Genomic DNA, 17,029 nt, shown 5'->3' with positions numbered 1-17,029 from the left:
TTCTCATTTTGAGCCAAAGGAGTGTTGACTGGTTTGCAATTTTCCATCCCAAACTTATTCAGGATTTCATTTGCATATTTTCTTTGACAAATGAAGATTCCTTGCTGGTCTTGATGAATCTCCATTCCAAGAAAATAAGACATTTCTCCCATGTCTGTCATCTCAAAAATTTCTTGCATTTGGAGCTTAAAATATTCCACAAGAGCTGATTTGCTACCTATCACCAGAAAATCATCAACATACAAAGAAACAATCAACAGATCATTACTGTTAAAAACTTTAATGTACAACGTTGCTTCACTGAGGCTTTTCTTGAATCCTAACTTCAGTAAATGATCATCAATTCTGGAATTTCACACTCTGGGAGCTTGTTTTAATCCATACAAAGCCTTCTTGAGTAGATAGGCTTTGCCTTCATGTCCCTTGGCAACAAAACCATCAGGTTGTTCAATGTATATCTCCTCCTCAAGATAACCATTCAAGAAGGTAGATTTGACATCAAGTTGGTATATTTTCCAACTTTGTTGAGTTGCTAAGGCTAATAACAGCCTTATAGTGTCCAACCTTGCAACTGGAGCAAATGTCTCTGAAAAATCAACACCAAGCTGTTGGGAGTAGCCTTTAGCTACCAATCTAGCTTTAAGTTTGTTGATGGAACCATCAGCATTCAACTTTGTTCTGAAAATCCATTTGACACCAATGATGTTTTTGTTACTTGGTTTGTCAACCAGCATCCATGTTTGATTTTTCTCAATCATTTGAATCTCCTCCTTCATAGCATTTCTCCACTCTGAAAATTTGACAGCTTCTTCAAAGCTTGCAGGTTCAAGAATGACAACATTTGATCTTTGATAAATATCTGTGAGTGGTCTGATTCCTCTCACTGGTTCATGATCAATGATTTCATTTTCAAACATATAATTTTCTTGATCTTGGAAGCTTATCATGTCTGCAGCAATTTGCTTGACTGATTCTCCCTTTGATTTTTCCCAATTCCAGGCAGCTTGCTCATTAAATCTCACATTCCTACTTACAATCATCTTGCCTGTAAGTGGATTGTAAGTCCTATAGCCTTTGGTGATGTTGCTATAGCCCAGAAAAATACATATTTATGCTTTTTGATCAAGCTTGTCCCTTTTGATATCAGGAACGAACACATAACAGATGCTGCCAAAAATTTTGAGGTGGTGCACTGATGGTTTGCTTTCATTCCAGGCTTCAAAAGGAGTGTTTCCCTTCAAAGCTTTTGTGGGTAGCTTGTTGAGCAAGTAGACAGAGGTATTGACTGCCTCTGCCCAAAATTTCTTTGGAAGATTCTTCTCAAACAGCATGCATCTTGCCATCTCCATGATTGTTCTATTCTTCCTTTCACTGACTCCATTTTGTTGTGGAGTGTAAGTTGCTGTCAGTTGGTGTTCAATTCCTGCAACTTCACAAAACTCATTAAATCTGTCAGATGTATATTCAGTACCATTGTCTGACCTTATGATCTTGATTTTGCAGCCACTTTGATTCTCAATCCAAGCCTTGAACTTCCAAAATACATTTGCAACTTCAGACTTTTGTTTCATGAAGTAAATCCAACACATTCTAGTAAAGTCATCTATAAAAGCAATGAAATATCTACTGCCATTCAAGGACAAGGTTCTCATAGGACCACAAACATCAGTATGAACAAGTTGTAATCTTTCAGTTGCCCTCCATGCTTTGTTAATTGCAAATGGCAACTTACTTTGTTTTCCTAGTTGACAGACTTCACACATTCCAGCATTGACTTCAACAGTAGGCATGTTTAATACAAGATCATTTTTATGCATGAAATTCAATGCATTGTGGTTGAAATGTCCCATCCTTTTATGCCATAAAGAAGATTCATCATGTGAAGTAGCATATGCAGAGGAGTTTGCTTCATGCCAATTCAAGGAAAAACATTTTCCTTTCATATTAACAGTAAAGAGTTCATGGCCAGTGGGATCATGAATTATGCATGTCTTGTCTTTGAAGACTAAAGAGTAATTATTTTCTAGCAATTGTCCTATACTTAACATGTTTTGATCTATTTTGGGCACAAATAACACATCTGAAATGAGTTTGGTACCTGTTGGTGTCTCAACTGCCACTACTCCTTTTCCTTTGACTTCTATGAAATCACCATTACCTATTCTGACTTTAGAGGTGCAGGTCTTGTCTAGTTCTTCAAGGGATGAGATTTTTGACTCAAACCTCTCTGGTAAGCTGACAAGAACTTTCTCTACAATTCTTTTGTCTGATAGCTCCTCACCAAGTAATCTAATCTTGTTTACTATCTTCATGAGTCTGTCATTGTACTCCTTTAAATTTTCAGACTCATTCATCTTTAAGACTTCAAACTCTCTTCTAAGATTCAACACTTGCATTTGTCTTGTCTTGTCACTGCCTTGAAACTCTTCCTTGAGCACATCCCAAGCTTGTTTTGCAGTTTCACAAGTCATGATTTTAATGAATATGTCATCAGAAACTGAAGACTCAATACAGCTTTTAGCCTTATACTTCTTTGCCTTTTCTTCACTATAATTTTTCATTTGAGATCAAACACTTTCTAGCCAGCCTTTGTCAACCTTAAATGGCCTCAAGTAATTGCTCCTTACCTCCACCTCCTATTTTTTCTGGTGAGAACTACCAGATATGGGCTGTCAAAATGAAGACTTATTTGAGTTACTGTTGGATTTGCAGGAAGTTGTGGTGGTTCCTTCTCATTTTTCACCACTTCTCACAAATCAAAAGCATTCAAATAAGTCTTCATTTTGACAGCCCATTTTGACAGCCCATATCTGGTAGTTCTCACCAGAAAAAATAGGAGGTGGAGGTAAGGAGCAATTGCTTGAGGCCATTTAAGGTTGACAAAGACTGGCTAGAAAGTGTTTGATGGCTTTTCACTCAATTTTTGGAACTCACAGATCCTCTAAGAACTTAAAGAATGCTCTGATACCAATTGAAGGATTTAGAGCAGAGGAAGAACAAACAAAGACAGCAGAAACTAATCTGTCACTTGAAGTAAATTGACTCATTTGATCATGAGCTTCATTTCATTAATTTATAGGCTTGAAAAATACAAAAGTTGTTGGCCTAACAGCATGGGTCACCATGCACAGACCTATCATTTTACCTAAACTAATCTGCTGCCAGAAAGTTTCAGCAGAAATGCTATACTAACTTGCTTCAACCACTAACACACTAACATGCTTCAGTACTAGCATGCTTCAACCACTAACAATGTCCCAACCTTAAGGATCATGAACTCAGAGGACATGCATGCAATCAACATGACACAACATTAAAAGGTTAGTTATTCATCCCAAGAAAAATCTTTTCAACTCTCTAAATAAAATAAATCACTTGATATTCATATGTCCATGACCAGTATATGTTGAATATATAGCATTGTCCAAACCCAATGAGATAAGATTTGGTTCTTCTTATCAAAAGTTAAGATAAACAGCAAATCCACCCATTGTGTTTCCTTAAATTATTCTTCAGGATGCTCTGGAAATCAGTACGTAACTTCATGATCGTGCTCTGATGCAATATGGAGATAAGCTAGAGGTCTCCAGGATATGCCTGCCTGAGCTACTTAGCTTAGGCACTGAGGATCTATCTTCACAAGTTGGCATGAAGAGGGGACACATTGCACGTTTCAAGGATAGAACCAATCCATGCACAGATCCTTTGCCCAAATCAAATGGTCTCACTGCAAGGAAATCACGACTACACCATCTAGAAATAACAGCATCTACAAGAATTTTGCATCTATCAATTCCAATAAGACGCAAAATACAGCAAAATCCTTCGCCAGGAGCAGCACAATTAATGACAGGTCGCTGGAAGAATCACTGGCTGATTTCAAGATTAAAGATGGATGTGTCTTTAAAGGGATTGTTGTTGCAGGACCAGCCGAGCCTTGAGCCTGTGGTTGGGCACAACCTCCTCCTCATGTTGACAATCTGCTCTTGAAAACATATCAATTCAGAAATTAACTCTTGAGTATAAGATTGTGATGGAGCGTTTGGTGAAATCCAAGACTCCACCAATGAAAGCTTCAAAACTCTGGCGGGATAAGCCAACTGTGCTCCTCTGCATTCGAAGATCTGGGTAACTTAGATACTTTATGTATCCTGGCATTTTTATCTATTTCTTCAACTATATATCGGATAATATTTACTGGAAACTTAGTCAATTAGGATTTTCACCAAACAATATTCTAATAATTCCAATTAAATTACATCAACACCCAGTTTCTAGGTCCTGACCACATACAGTAGTATATCATGAAGATCCCTTGTTAAAGCTAAGATGAGAACTAAATGTCTTGCATTACCAAACAATGCTAATCACTTGTAGATTTATTTGGATGCGAGGAACTCTTATTCCCTGGCCCCCAAAAGAAAATAAGAAAAGGAACTTATTTTACTGACATAGAAACTATGTTTTTGTCATCTAAACGAAGAAATTGATTGGTTTTGCTGTCTACGTCTGTTGCAAAATGATAACAGGAACATCATGTGCAGAGCAGAAGCTCACCAGCTCTATGCCAAAAAGCCAATATTTGATGCACTGGTAGTCCAAATTTTTACAGTTCTTCATGAGCATATAGAATCAGAGGTGCCTGGTATACTTTAACTCAAAATATTGCTCCAATAAACTCCTCTTTTATCTCAGATATTAATTTTCTGATGCAGGTAAAAGACTTCTGGCCCCACTATTGGGGTGGGGTTGTAATCTTTGACCGGGCTATGGGATCCTTCCAAGCTCTTTGGAGGTCGGAAATTACTTAAGGACAAGTTTCTATCAGGGTTTGTGTTCAATCCCCGAGCTATTGCAAATTATAAACATGCAAAAGCCATGGGAATAGAGCAAAACTTTAAAGGTGAAGGCGAAATTATGGGTGGGCTTTTTATAGTTGGCAATGGAGGAACTGGAGTTGCTTACCAGTTTATTGAGAGGAATTTTGGCGATTGGGCTCCTGTAGCTGAAGTTACAGAGGTCAGTGCTCGATTGCAGGTAATTACTGTTAACTCTCTAATTTCAAATTGTGCTGTTGCTAATCCAATTATCCTAACCAACTTTTCTTCAATATTATACAAAATCAACAGCAAGATCAAGGAGCTTCTAGCAAATCACCACAAAAATATGAGTAAAAGGGTTTCTCATGTTTCTTATTGCAACCAACTTTTCTTCAACATAATACAGAACCATCAGCAACATCAAGAAGCCTCTAGAAAACCACCAAAAGAATACGAGTGAAGTGTTTTCTGAAATTTCTTATCTACTTCAGATTCATCAGACAATAAACTTTCTAGCCCTGTCAGCATAAATAAAATGTTTGTAATATTCACAGTCTTTGACATTGCTTGTATTTCCTATGTGGCTTGTATTAGTATGAAATTTAGCAGTATTATTTTTTAATCGTAAACATTATATATGTTACAAGAAATAATACACATTTGGAAATAATGAGGCTTCACTGATCGTAAAACCCTCTATGGCTTCTATTAGCAAGAAATTCAACAAATACAATTCATAATAAAAATTGAAATGAAATAATTATATATCTTTCCAAAGATCAAAAGCTTTTTGACTCTTCCTATTCTTCTCCTCCTCCATCTGCATAAAGAAAATTGATGGAATTATATTGTTTTCAACGATCAATTCTTACTAGAAATCTCCAACTAAACAAATACAATTCATAATAAAATATACAGCTAAAGGTTTGATCTCCTCAATGACAGCTTTGGACACAGAATACAGCATCACCAGAAATCTCCACACGAGCATTTTCCATCTTTAAACAAATGGAAGCGGACAGCATCTCTTACTAGTATCTCTCTCCTGGTGATCCTAGAAATATACTTAGTGGCACTATGGCAATCCCCACACACTCTAAGATTTTTAACTATCCGTATGGGAAGGCCCGGAGGAATAAATATCAACCCAAATGCAATTGCAAGCCTCTCACTATGATAATTAAGCATCTTTATCTTTTCTGATTCCTCAACATCATGCAGAACAGAACTCAGATCTGGTACATAACCCTCTTCCATCATCTTGTGATTTAATTTGTCCAGCTCAGCATATATCTGATCAGAAAATGGATTTGTCTGGTCATCTGCCGAGAAAATGTGCACTTTGCCTTTATATTTGATCCAGCTGCATCCCGGTTCCTTTCTCACTCCTTTATTTCTCATTCCCCTCCTTAATTCTGACACATTATCCCATTTCCCTTTAGCAGCATATATGCTAGAGAGTAAGATGTAACCTGCAGGATTGTGGGGCTCTAGTTCCTGAAGAGAAGCGGCTGCCCATTTCCCAATTTCCAAGTTACCATGCAGTCTACATGAGCTAAGTAAGGTAGACCAACCAATTGCGTCAGGTGGGAAAGGCATTTTGTTTATAAAACATTTTGCTTCTTCTAACCTTCCAGCTCGGCTAAGAAGGTCAATCATGCAAGTATAGTGATCAACAACTGGCATGATTCTATGTTCCTTTACCATTGAATCAAAATACTGATACCCTTTTTCCACTAGTCCTGCCCTACTGCAAGCTGATAGAACACCAACAAAAGTAACTCCATCAGGTTTTAGACCATGAGCTAACATTCTTTGAAACAAATCAATTGTTTCATAGGCTTTCCCAAACTGAGCATACCCTGACAGCATCGCAGTCCAAGAAACTTCATCCCTTAAATTCATCCCATTGAACAACTTATCAGCATCTTCTATGCTTCCACATTTTCCATATAAAGTAACAAGTGCATTAGAAACTGTTACGAAAGAAAATAAGCCAGAAACTATTGCTTGGCCATGTAATTGAGCGCCCTCTTCTAAGCTTGACAGGTTTGCACATGAGCTAATTATACTTCCTAGACTATAATCATCAGGATTAATCCCATTTCTGTGCATATCACAGAAGATTCTAATAGCTTCCTCACTGTACCCATTCTGGCCATAACCCACTAGCATTGCAGTCCAGGACACAACATTCTTGTGGGTCATCCTCTTGAAAACTGCCTCTGCAGATGTTATGCTTTTGCACTTGCAATACATGTCAACAAGTGCACTTCCAACAAAGACATTATCCTTATGATTAGTTCTAATTACAAAAGCATGAACCTGCTTGCCTTCTTCCAGGGCAATTAGACACCCACAAGCAGTCAACATGCTTCCAAAGGTAAACTGATCCATAGCTAAACCTTCTATCCTCATCTCTTTAAATAAATCAATAGCCTCTCTATACAAACCATTCTGAGTCAATCCCGTGATCATAGTTGTCCAAGAAATTGAATCTTTTTCCCGCATACTATGAAACAACCACCTGGAATCCTCCACCATGCCACACCTCAAAAGTCCTGCAATCATTGTATTATACATTACCACATTTCTCTTTGGCGTTTCATCAAAAACTCGTTTTGCATCATAAACCAACCCTGCTTTTGAATACATATCGATCAAAGGAGAAACCACAAACACATAAGATCCAAACCCAAATTTCACAATTTGACCATGAATCTGCCTACCCAAATCAACACACCCTTGACTAGACGAACATATAAGCATAGTAGACAACGTAATCCGATTCAAATTAGCCACCCCATCCCTCAACATAGAATTATAACCTTTCACTGCCTCAGTTACCAAACCACGAGAAGCATACCCAGAAATAAGGGAATTCCAAGAAACCCCATCGCGTTTAGGCATGTGGTTAAAGATATAATTCATTTCTGAAAGATTCCCAGATTTCGAATAAGTGAAAAGAATAGTGTTCCACGAAAAGAGATTTGGTCGGGGAATTTTGTTGAACACGTAGCGTGCATAGGTTAAATCGCCTAGTTTGCTGTATGCGTTAACCAGGTTGTTTAATAAGAATGTTTCCGGGTCCTTAATGGTTTTCAGAATATGGCAATGGATTTTCTTTGCTTGGATTTGGTTACGGGTTTCCGTGCAAATTTTTAGTAACGAACGGTAATAGTTGGAGTTCGAAGACATGTTTTGTTTTCTGCTGAAAACGATTAGTTGGCGGGAAGGGGCTTTAGGGTTTGTTTGGTTTAAAAACCTATTACAAAGGTGGTCTTGATTCTTGACACTCAACTATATTATATTACTGCTTATTTTTTATTTCATTTCAAGATCAAGATATATTGCAGAATTTATATTAAATTTATAAATTATCAATTAAAAATTACTGACAATAAAAATTAAATTTAAATCTTATCCTTAATTAAAAATAATTATTTTAGATGATTAAAAAAATGTAAAAGAGTAAATATTTATTTTTTTAAGAGATGATGTTTGAATTAATAGTAATTTTTAGAATTATATGATTTTTAGTTTCAAAGATATTTATGGAAAAACAGTAACAAATAAAAAAAAAAAGCAAAATAATTGTTGGTGGGCTTGACTGCCAGAAAATTTATTCCATTGTGCTATTATCACCCATTATAAAATAGAATCATATAATAGATTTGCATATCATATCTTGGGAGGATCAGAATTCTATGTGATACTAAATGTGATTTAAAGCAGACGAGACAGGTAAAAGATAAGAGACTCCCATTGTTTATTTGACAACTTTCCATGATTTCTTGTCCCCCTGCACTCCAAGAGGATTGCTCTGAAGTGTTACAGATTTCTATGAAAGAAATCAATCTTCTAATAAATTCCAATGTCTAACTTGTTCCTGCATTGATGTCACGGTGAGGATGAACAGTTTGAATAATCAACAAAAGGGGTGGGGGTGACAGTCCCACTGAGGTAGTGAAAGCAGATAAAATTTTAAACAATTCCCTTTCTTGATAAAAAGAGAAGCCAAAAATGGAGAGGGTGGAAGAACATTATACCCTTAAAACATGACAAACAAATGCAACTTACATCTATGAACAGAACAAAATATTTTCTCACTGCCATCTGTAAATTACAGGAGAGATCATCTAATACTACTAGATAAAGCATAAACTCCTATATCACAAGAACTTTCCATCATCAATCTATACATTCTAATCCACCTTTCCTCTGACTGGGACAGTAATATAATTCCCATGATCAAAGGAGTTCTATTTGCCTCTATATATCTAATGCATCAAACAAGAGGATGAAATCACTGCCCCACCATACAGTTAAGGAACATAGAGCCTTTAGGACCTCAGCTTTCTTCAAATGTGGCATATATTCCCAGCTAGAAAACCAGGCCAATAACATCTTCAATTATCCAATACCTGGGTAGGAAAATGGTGACAGCATATTTTGTGCTTAAATCTTTCCAAGAGTATTTAGCATGTCCTTGGCTACCTTCAGGAATGCAGTACAAATATAGCAAGTAAAAGGCCATAATGAGCTGCCTAGCATAGAGCTATAGACCCTTACGAGAAGGATCAAAGTTCTGGTTTCATATGACCTGATGGTAGAGACCCTGCAAAAGCATTGGATAATTTTAGTCGGATCTGAGAACATTTGGCCTATGACACAGGCCACAGGGCACTAATAAAAGGGAGGTAATACCATTTACTTCGAGGCTGTCAGAAGGAGCACAGGTTCCATAGTTCATCTGGACAACATTGTGGAGCTCATCCTCCCATGCATTTGATAGCTACAACCAAAATGTATTGAGACGAAAGGTAAATTTGTAATCCTCAGACTCATGAAGTTAAGCAGATCAAACATTTTACATCATTCACATCATGCTTTAAAGCCAAGTTCATTTGCACAATAATTTTGCTTCAGCCCGTTAATTTTTTTTTTCACATTGGTTACACTTTAAAAAGATATTAAAAGAATAAAAAGACGTTTAAGGCTCGAATTCATGAAAGGGAAAGGTTTCACAAAGGTTGCCGATAAATTAACCATTTGATGCTACAAACACCTACACACATACTTAAAATGTGAACCACAAAAATTGAAGAAAAGGAAAACCTGATTAGGCTCCTTGAATCCTCCACTCATCAGTGTGAAGTGGGAGCTGAGAGTTCTATGAATAACACCAGCATTATTCCCCATGACAGGAAGAGTACCTTGAACAAGTCCAGGTTGAGACGGATGTAATGGAGGATAACCCACAGACAAATCTGGAGAAAACCCCAGAGCTGAGGAAGGACCAGCTCGTGATTGGATAATCTGTATATTGATAAAGTATTTTGATGGATTAGATGAGACACACAGACATAAGTGATTGCTAAACCTAGGCTGATGAACTTACATCTTTTGCCAGAAGCCCTTCTATATTAAAATCCAGCCTTGGGTTCACTGTCGCAAGTTTCATTGATAGAAACTGCATAAAGGATGAGAATAAAGTGACATTAAAACTTGTAAAGGTCAGCAGATGATTATGTCTCTACAGAATATGCAAATCAGTGAAAATTATTGCATGAAAATTGCATAGATGAGTTGTAGAGAATCAAACTGTGAGTTTATCCATCAATTATCTGTTTCAAAAGGCAAGGTCATCATGATTAATACCATATAAGCCAAGAGGTTGTAACAACACATACTGCATCAATCTAGAACAAGATTCACAAGTTACTTGACTTTTTAGTTTGTGTATTTATTAGATAATTTCGATAAGATTGAGGAGTACACCATTCTGCCATCACCAATTACACTAGATTGCAAGTGAACCACTGGATTGGAAAAGGGTAAGTAGTGAATTATGCCGCAATACCTCAACCTGCCGCTGAAGTGACTGCACATAGTTAATGATTTCATCTAGCATCACTGCCTTGCCTGTAACCTGCAAGAACCAATAAACCCTCACAAAGTGAGCCACTCTAGCTGTTCTAAATACTTATGAGAAGTTAATTTGATGGTACTCCAAGCTACAGCATCAAAGAAAACACACCTTGCTGCAACCAGGTACAAGGTCCTGAAGAAATTTCATCCTTTCACTGATCTTTTCTCTTCTTACCTGAAGTTATAACCAATTAACTCCAATCAGATTATCTAAATACTGCTAAATTTCAAAAAGTTTTCCATGTAAAATTTACCCTTTCTGCAAGACTATGGCTGTTTGTTGCCTGCCCTCTTCGGGCTCTGACATGGATGTATTCTTCTTTTGGTGGATCAGCAGCTTGAGACCCTCGTTTCCCCTGTTTTCCTGTAGTCTTATTGGTTGTTGTAGTTAGGTTCTGATCTCCCTTCTGTTGATTTTCAGCACTATCCTTTGCTGCCTCAATAGGTGATTGGCCTTCCTTAGCTTGATTAAGCTCAGCACCCTGCCATAAACTTAGCAATCAAAACTTAGACCATAAACAAAAAATTTATAATGGATCAGGGAAAAAATTGGCAATCATTTTTTTTTTTTTACCTGTACACTCCTTTTTCTTTTCTTCGAACTAAGACCCTTAGCTGAAGGTTCACCACCTATACCATCCAATGCAGATGGCTCATCTTGACCACCAGCATCACCACTAAACTCAGTCTCATCAGATTCGTTACCAGAGCCACCAGTTCCTTGTTTTGCTTCTTCATTAGATGGCACAAGACTTTCACTTTTCCTTTCATTCTTGAGTGGGCTTTCCTGAGTAGCCCTATTTTCAACTTGCAAACAAGCTTCTCTAGAAGCTTCAGTGGCATTCGACTTAGTTTTCTGAGATTCCACACCAGATACTGATTTCATCCCACAGATTGCAAAAATGTCTTGTGGTCCTTGCATCAAGGCCACACCCCTAGTATACAGACCCATGGATTCAGGAATACCAAAAGGGTTCACCATATCACTAAAATTTCCCCCATTAAAGCTCGAGAACCTAGCAGCACGCTCAATGAAAGCTGAATCAGCAGGCAACTGAGATAGGCTCTGTGGTAGAATCCCAGTTGCATTCGGTAAAAAGATACCCCCTTTCATCATTGAACTTGCTGCACCAAATGGTCTATCAATGCTACTTCTCAGAGAGGTAGGACCACCTTTTCCAATTCCCGTTACATTTGAAGAGCTTGCACAATTTTGTAGCTTAATTTCACTAAATCCCAAGTTTTGTGAATTAGAGGGGTGCTCCCAAAGGTTAGAAGCAAATGAATCTACCACTGAAGCAGAGGCACATGAAGAACCAATAGCCAAGGGATTATCACTAGGAACTAAACTCATAGGAGTACTTGTGAGATTGGCACCAATGAACTGCCAATCTGATGACATACCAGGTGCCTGGTATTTATCCTTTTCACCTATATCCATCCCTCTTCAACAAGAATAGCAGAAGTAACTCAGCTATGCCTTTCTCCAAAATTATGTTTGATCACCCAGCCAACAGTTCAGAGTCAGGCTGATGAACAGAAACTAAGCCTCAAAAATTTGACCACTACCTAAAAATAACCTTAATTTCTCTAAGATGATCAACCAAAGATCAAAGGCCACAAAAGAGAAAGGTAGAAAAGAACAACAACAAACAAATCACGTGTGAAAATTATCTAATTCTTTGACATATATTAAACACAATAATTTTATGAACAAGCTTCAAGCTAAGTCCACAAGGTGTTTGAAAACTTAAAATATAAGGAAGTTATAGTCTTAAAAAGCTCAAATTCAGCCAACCCAAAAGAAAACCATAGAAACTGCTCAGAAGAAGTATCAAAGAAAACCCCACTTCAATTAATGAACCCCCAAAAACATAACTGAAATGAAGTAGAAAAGATCCCCACAAGCTGAAACAGGAACCATTTCCAAAGCAACAACTGAAAATTGGAAGTACCCCAAATTGCACAAAGGAAACAGCCTTCTTCAAGACAAAAAAGACAGAGCAGAACAGAACAGAAAAAGAAAGTTCAAAGAAGAGCTGTAAAAAAATTAAAAGTCTACTAGAAACAGTCAATTAATCTAAAAAAAGAACATTGATTTCAGTACAATAAATAAAGCCACCGTTCTCATTCAAAACCCCAGTCAGAGTTTTGGCAGAGAAAACCCAGAAAGAGAGAGAAACTCAACAAAAAGTAGGAAGAGAAAGATACCCATTTTCAGATTCTGTGCTTACTTTTTTGTACTCTCTCTGCTCTCTCATTCAAGACCTTTTCTTTTTTTTTTTTTTTAATTTCAAACACTCCCACGCACACAAATATTAAAGCTTTTATTGAATTCGAGCTAGCTGTGTGTTTGCCAGCAACAACAACAACAGAGCAACTCTGCCACAAAAGAGTCAATAAAACCAAAGAAAAAAAGAAATAAAGGAGAGTTTTATTACTTTGAGTGAGAGAAAAAGAAACGGGTATTTGTCTATTTGGAAGAAGTGTCAATTAAAGAGCGGATTAATGGCCAAGGTCCTGCATTTTATACCCACGCTTGCATCAAAAAGAGAGCTCATGATCATTAACCACCGCCACTGGTAGTGTTAAAATATTACAAAACACCCTCTCCTCTCTTCTCTTCATTCAAACTTCGAAACTTTGTTCTATTCTATGTGGGAGCATTTTTTTTTAACTTTAAATTACTTTGATTTTTAAAGTTTGTTTTAGTGTTTTTAATTGTATATTTTAGTTATAATTAATTATACGTAGCAACTGTCACTGCCAACTCATATTAGATCTTTTTATTTACTATAAGTAGGGTATTGTTCTGTTTAACTTATTGTATTGTCCTTTTGATTAAAAAAACCCTTGGAGGAGAGCTTCAAGATCTTTAATGGGGTTTGTTTGGTCAAGAAGCTAAAATCGCCCATTTCACAAATCACACTTTATCTTATTTTTTGGGTTATTAGTAGATCTGTTGGTCACGTGGATTCCATTCCGATGGAATTTTGGATAAAATTTTTTAAATTTTAGATCTTTTCAGTTTAATTTGATTTATATATTTAATTAATTTTAATTTTAAAACATATTTTAATATATTTTTAAATTCAATATTTTTGGACCCACCTATCAAATCTTAGAAATGAGATTTAAAAAGTCAATTACATATGATTTAATCCGACTGATGAACATAACTATTTATTAATTACTCTAATTAGTATTCAAATTTAAATACGCAACTAGGTCATGCGGTGGCCATTATTATTAATTTTCATTGACATGATGGAAAAGATATGGGGCATAGTATCTTTTTTTTTTTTTTAACAAAAAAATCATAATCTCAAAACAAAAAAATGAATTTTAAGTATTAAAATTTAATTTTTAAATTTATTGAATAGTATTTTAAAAAATAATTATATGTATTAATTAAATTAATTTTTTTTTATTTTTTATAATTTGACTATCTTATCCATCTTGTGCTATTTCCTTGTGAAAACTTAGAAAAAAAAAGGAAAAAAAATAGTATTTCACTTTAGTTATATCATTTTCTTTTACGTAAAAATTTTAGTAATAAATGGGTTGCTTAATTCTCAAACTAAGATAATATATGCTGTACATTAAAGAATAATAAAGAATAATCATATATTCAAAATTAACATCAATTAAGGTTCACAAGTGTTTGAACTCAAATTAGGATTTCACTCAGCACAACAGGACAATGCCATTAGAAATCTCTCTCATTATGCCAAACAACACCTAATTGTTATTGAGATTGACAAAATCTTAAAATTCAAAAAATCCTTAATGCATTAAATCAATACAATAAAATATATTTTTAAAATCATCTAACTTGAATTGATTTATACTTGTTAAAGTAATATTTACACATTATTGGACCTTAAAATTTTTGTTCTTCCCCATTTTTAGGTCAAAAAGACCACACTGTAAGATTCAATTTCGTGGTTGTGCAAAAGCAAAAGATAAATATATATGAACAGGAAAATTTTTCTGGTTAAGTCTTCCAGTAATTGTCCTGAACTGAATCTTCTAATTTCTGCAGTTTTCTCTTATTGCAGAATCCCCCTACATAAATTAATCAATTCTAATGGCTTATATCAACTTTAGCAACATTCTCAGAGAGTTGACCAACATATTTGAACACTTATTTTCTTTCCTCCATTACCAAGGGCTTACCTGGAGGAGGTCAGGTCATGGTCATCCATGAACGATAAAAAAAAAATCTAAAAAAGATTGTGTTTTTCCTGTAAACTGCGTGGCAAATATTTTATACTACCTTAGACTATATTGATGGACTGTCCCTCTCTCTCTTTCTCTCATGTCATTATTACGTGGCCTTGGGACTTACAATTCTCAAGGACCTAAGCTTTAGAATAATGGAATCTCTCTCTCACTTTTGCTCTCTGTAACTAAAACCTTAATTTTTATTTAATTATCTTTAATTTAGTGATTAAAAACGAATATTATAGATCTGATTTTAAATTAAATTTTTTTATTTATACTAAAATTTTGTACTTTAATATAACAAAAAAAAATCTTTATTTAATCCTAAAGCTCCGTCCAATTGCCATGTAAGAGGTGAAAATGATTTGTATTGTTTTGGGTTGTGTTTTTCTAGGTATATATGTTGGATAAGAAAAAAACAAAGTAAGGTTTCATCATGTATAGTTTTTTCTGAATTCGAGAAGCCAAGAACTTGGCAAATGGGTTATTGCTAGTGATGGCAACGGGTCGGGTCGGGTCGAAACGGGTTTTTATTCGCTTCGAACCCGACCCGATTTAACATATGTAATACTCGAATCTGTATCCGACTTGATATTTTTTATTTTTATTTTTAATATCCGAATCTGATTCGATTCGATATTGTCTAAAATCAAATCCGACCCGACTCGACTCGAAATTAATAAAATATTATTTTAAATATAAATATAAAATTAAATATATATAAAAATATATAATTAAATATAAAATTAAAAAAATATTTTTTTATATATATCGGGTCGGATAGGGTCGGGTTTGCTCAAAACCCGACCCCGACCCGAACCCGAAAATTTTTTACTCTATCCGATCCGACCCGACCCGATACCCAATTTAAAAAAAAAAAAAAATCGATCTTAAGGGGTCGGGTCGAAACCCGACGGATTCGGATGATTTTGCCCACCCTAGTTATTGCTAATAGTACTTTTATAAGAGGGATGGCTATATATATAATCAAATTAATATTAAATTTGAAATTTAAACATGTTTGGTTTATTTTATTATTTTTAAAAGGTGATATTTAATAAATTTAAAATTTAAAATTTAAATTTTAATATTTATAATTTTTTTAATTTTAAATTATGATTTTTTTTATAATAAAAATAAATTAATAAAAATAAAAATTTTAAAATATTATAAGCAAGTAAGAGTTGGGTCATGGTTGGCTCTTTCTTTTGGGAAAAGGCAAAACCAAGCAAACAAAATCCCATCCAAAGCAACATGGGATGGGAGTGGGGATTCGAGATCTCTTAAACAGAGTTTTAGGATTCTTTAACATGATTACTCTCTCCACCTTTCTTTTATAGATTGATGGTATGGAGATGTTAATTAGAAAGTAGTCCTTGGTCTTGAGCTTTAATCGATTAAAACAAAGCACGTTTCAAACTTTACATTATGCCAATCTATATTATCTTTTACTTGCACATTATTTAAAATTAATCTTAAAATGATATTAGTGTTTTACCAAAGCATACATACATGTTAGCAAAAAAAAATAATGTTGAATTGTTCATAATTTTTTTCTCATGTTTTGCATACTTTTAATATCGAATTATCTTATCTAATGAGATGATAACAATTACGTTATGTCTTTTCCTCGATATTTTTTTTAGTTCATGATTACATAGTATTGATCTCTTTGTTTGCACAATGACAATTTTTCTTATCATGTGGTAATTATATTTTATGATTCAATTTTTAAAGATTTAATATATAAAATGACATACATGATATGGTGAAAAAATTTTTTCATCACACATTCAAATTAACTCTAGGCTTTGTTACAATTTATGTTTTTCTCTATTATGTATCAAAACAATTTTCAAAATAATGAAGGGGTAGTATCCATGTATTGTATTTATTTCAAATGTATAAAGTAGTTTAGACTGTATATTTAATGAAGCTTTAGATGGCACAACTCATTGGTTTGACTTAGATAAGTGAAAGGGGTCAGGCTTTCCATTATACGATATAATGTATATAAACTAAAGCTAGTGTGCTGAACAGAGCACATTTAT

General features: G+C 35.0%; 2 protein-coding genes and 2 pseudogenes across 7 annotated transcripts; 2 read left to right on the top strand and 2 right to left on the bottom strand.

Annotated features, from left to right (window-relative positions):
- Positions 1–2,602: 2,602 nt before the first annotated feature.
- Positions 2,603–4,241, top strand: LOC149520200 (uncharacterized; annotated as a pseudogene).
- Positions 4,242–4,501: 260 nt separating this feature from the next.
- Positions 4,502–5,490, top strand: LOC111318215 (uncharacterized; annotated as a pseudogene). The gene is made up of 3 exons (XR_002693624.2): positions 4,502–4,638; positions 4,716–5,037; positions 5,130–5,490. The product of XR_002693624.2 is annotated as an uncharacterized LOC111318215 (transcript).
- Positions 5,491–5,558: 68 nt separating this feature from the next.
- LOC111318214 (pentatricopeptide (PPR) repeat-containing protein) lies at positions 5,559–8,130 on the bottom strand. The gene has a single exon (XM_089755505.1). The coding sequence runs from the start codon at positions 8,016–8,018 to the stop codon at positions 5,787–5,789; it is 2,232 nt and encodes a 743-aa protein (XP_089611631.1). The 5' UTR covers positions 8,019–8,130; the 3' UTR covers positions 5,559–5,786.
- A 714-nt stretch (positions 8,131–8,844) lies between these two features.
- LOC111318213 (transcription factor bHLH49-like) lies at positions 8,845–13,501 on the bottom strand. 5 transcript variants are annotated; one of them, XR_016334181.1, is made up of 9 exons: positions 12,963–13,242; positions 11,326–12,280; positions 11,006–11,233; positions 10,861–10,926; positions 10,684–10,752; positions 10,222–10,293; positions 10,037–10,139; positions 9,528–9,615; positions 8,845–9,438 (listed from the first exon to the last, which is right to left on the bottom strand). XR_016334181.1 is itself a non-coding variant. In XM_089755481.1 (9 exons), the coding sequence occupies exons 2-9, from the start codon at positions 12,190–12,192 to the stop codon at positions 9,401–9,403; spliced, it is 1,629 nt and encodes a 542-aa protein (XP_089611607.1). In that variant the 5' UTR covers positions 12,193–12,280; positions 12,986–13,501; the 3' UTR covers positions 8,845–9,400. The 5 variants fall into 5 exon arrangements, 3 of the variants coding, with proteins under 3 accessions (XP_089611607.1, XP_089611611.1, XP_089611612.1); XR_016334184.1 differs by having other exon boundaries at positions 12,986–13,119; XM_089755481.1 differs by having other exon boundaries at positions 9,939–10,139; positions 12,986–13,501.
- Positions 13,502–17,029: the final 3,528 nt, after the last annotated feature.

This window comes from Durio zibethinus, chromosome 2 (genome assembly GCF_047325235.1).
Source record: "Durio zibethinus cultivar Kanyao isolate XHJ-2024 chromosome 2, ASM4732523v1, whole genome shotgun sequence".
In the NCBI taxonomy this organism is placed as follows: domain Eukaryota; kingdom Viridiplantae; phylum Streptophyta; class Magnoliopsida; order Malvales; family Malvaceae; genus Durio; species Durio zibethinus.
Note: the sequence above shows the minus strand (reverse complement) of the source record. Positions and strands in the feature narration are given on the sequence as shown.

Excerpts from the sequence above, each read along its gene's own strand:
- LOC111318214 (XM_089755505.1), bottom strand. The coding sequence starts at position 8,018 with ATGTCTTCGAACTCCAACTATTACCGTTCGTTACTAAAAATTTGCACG.
- LOC111318213 (XM_089755481.1), bottom strand. The coding sequence starts at position 12,192 with ATGGATATAGGTGAAAAGGATAAATACCAGGCACCTGGTATGTCATCA. Across the intron at positions 10,294-10,683 it reads CACTTCAGCGGCAGGTTGAG|TTTCTATCAATGAAACTTGC; the intron begins GTATTGCGGCAT and ends TCCTTTATGCAG. Across the intron at positions 9,439-9,527 it reads TGACAGCCTCGAAGTAAATG|GGTCTCTACCATCAGGTCAT; the intron begins GTATTACCTCCC and ends ATGCTTTTGCAG.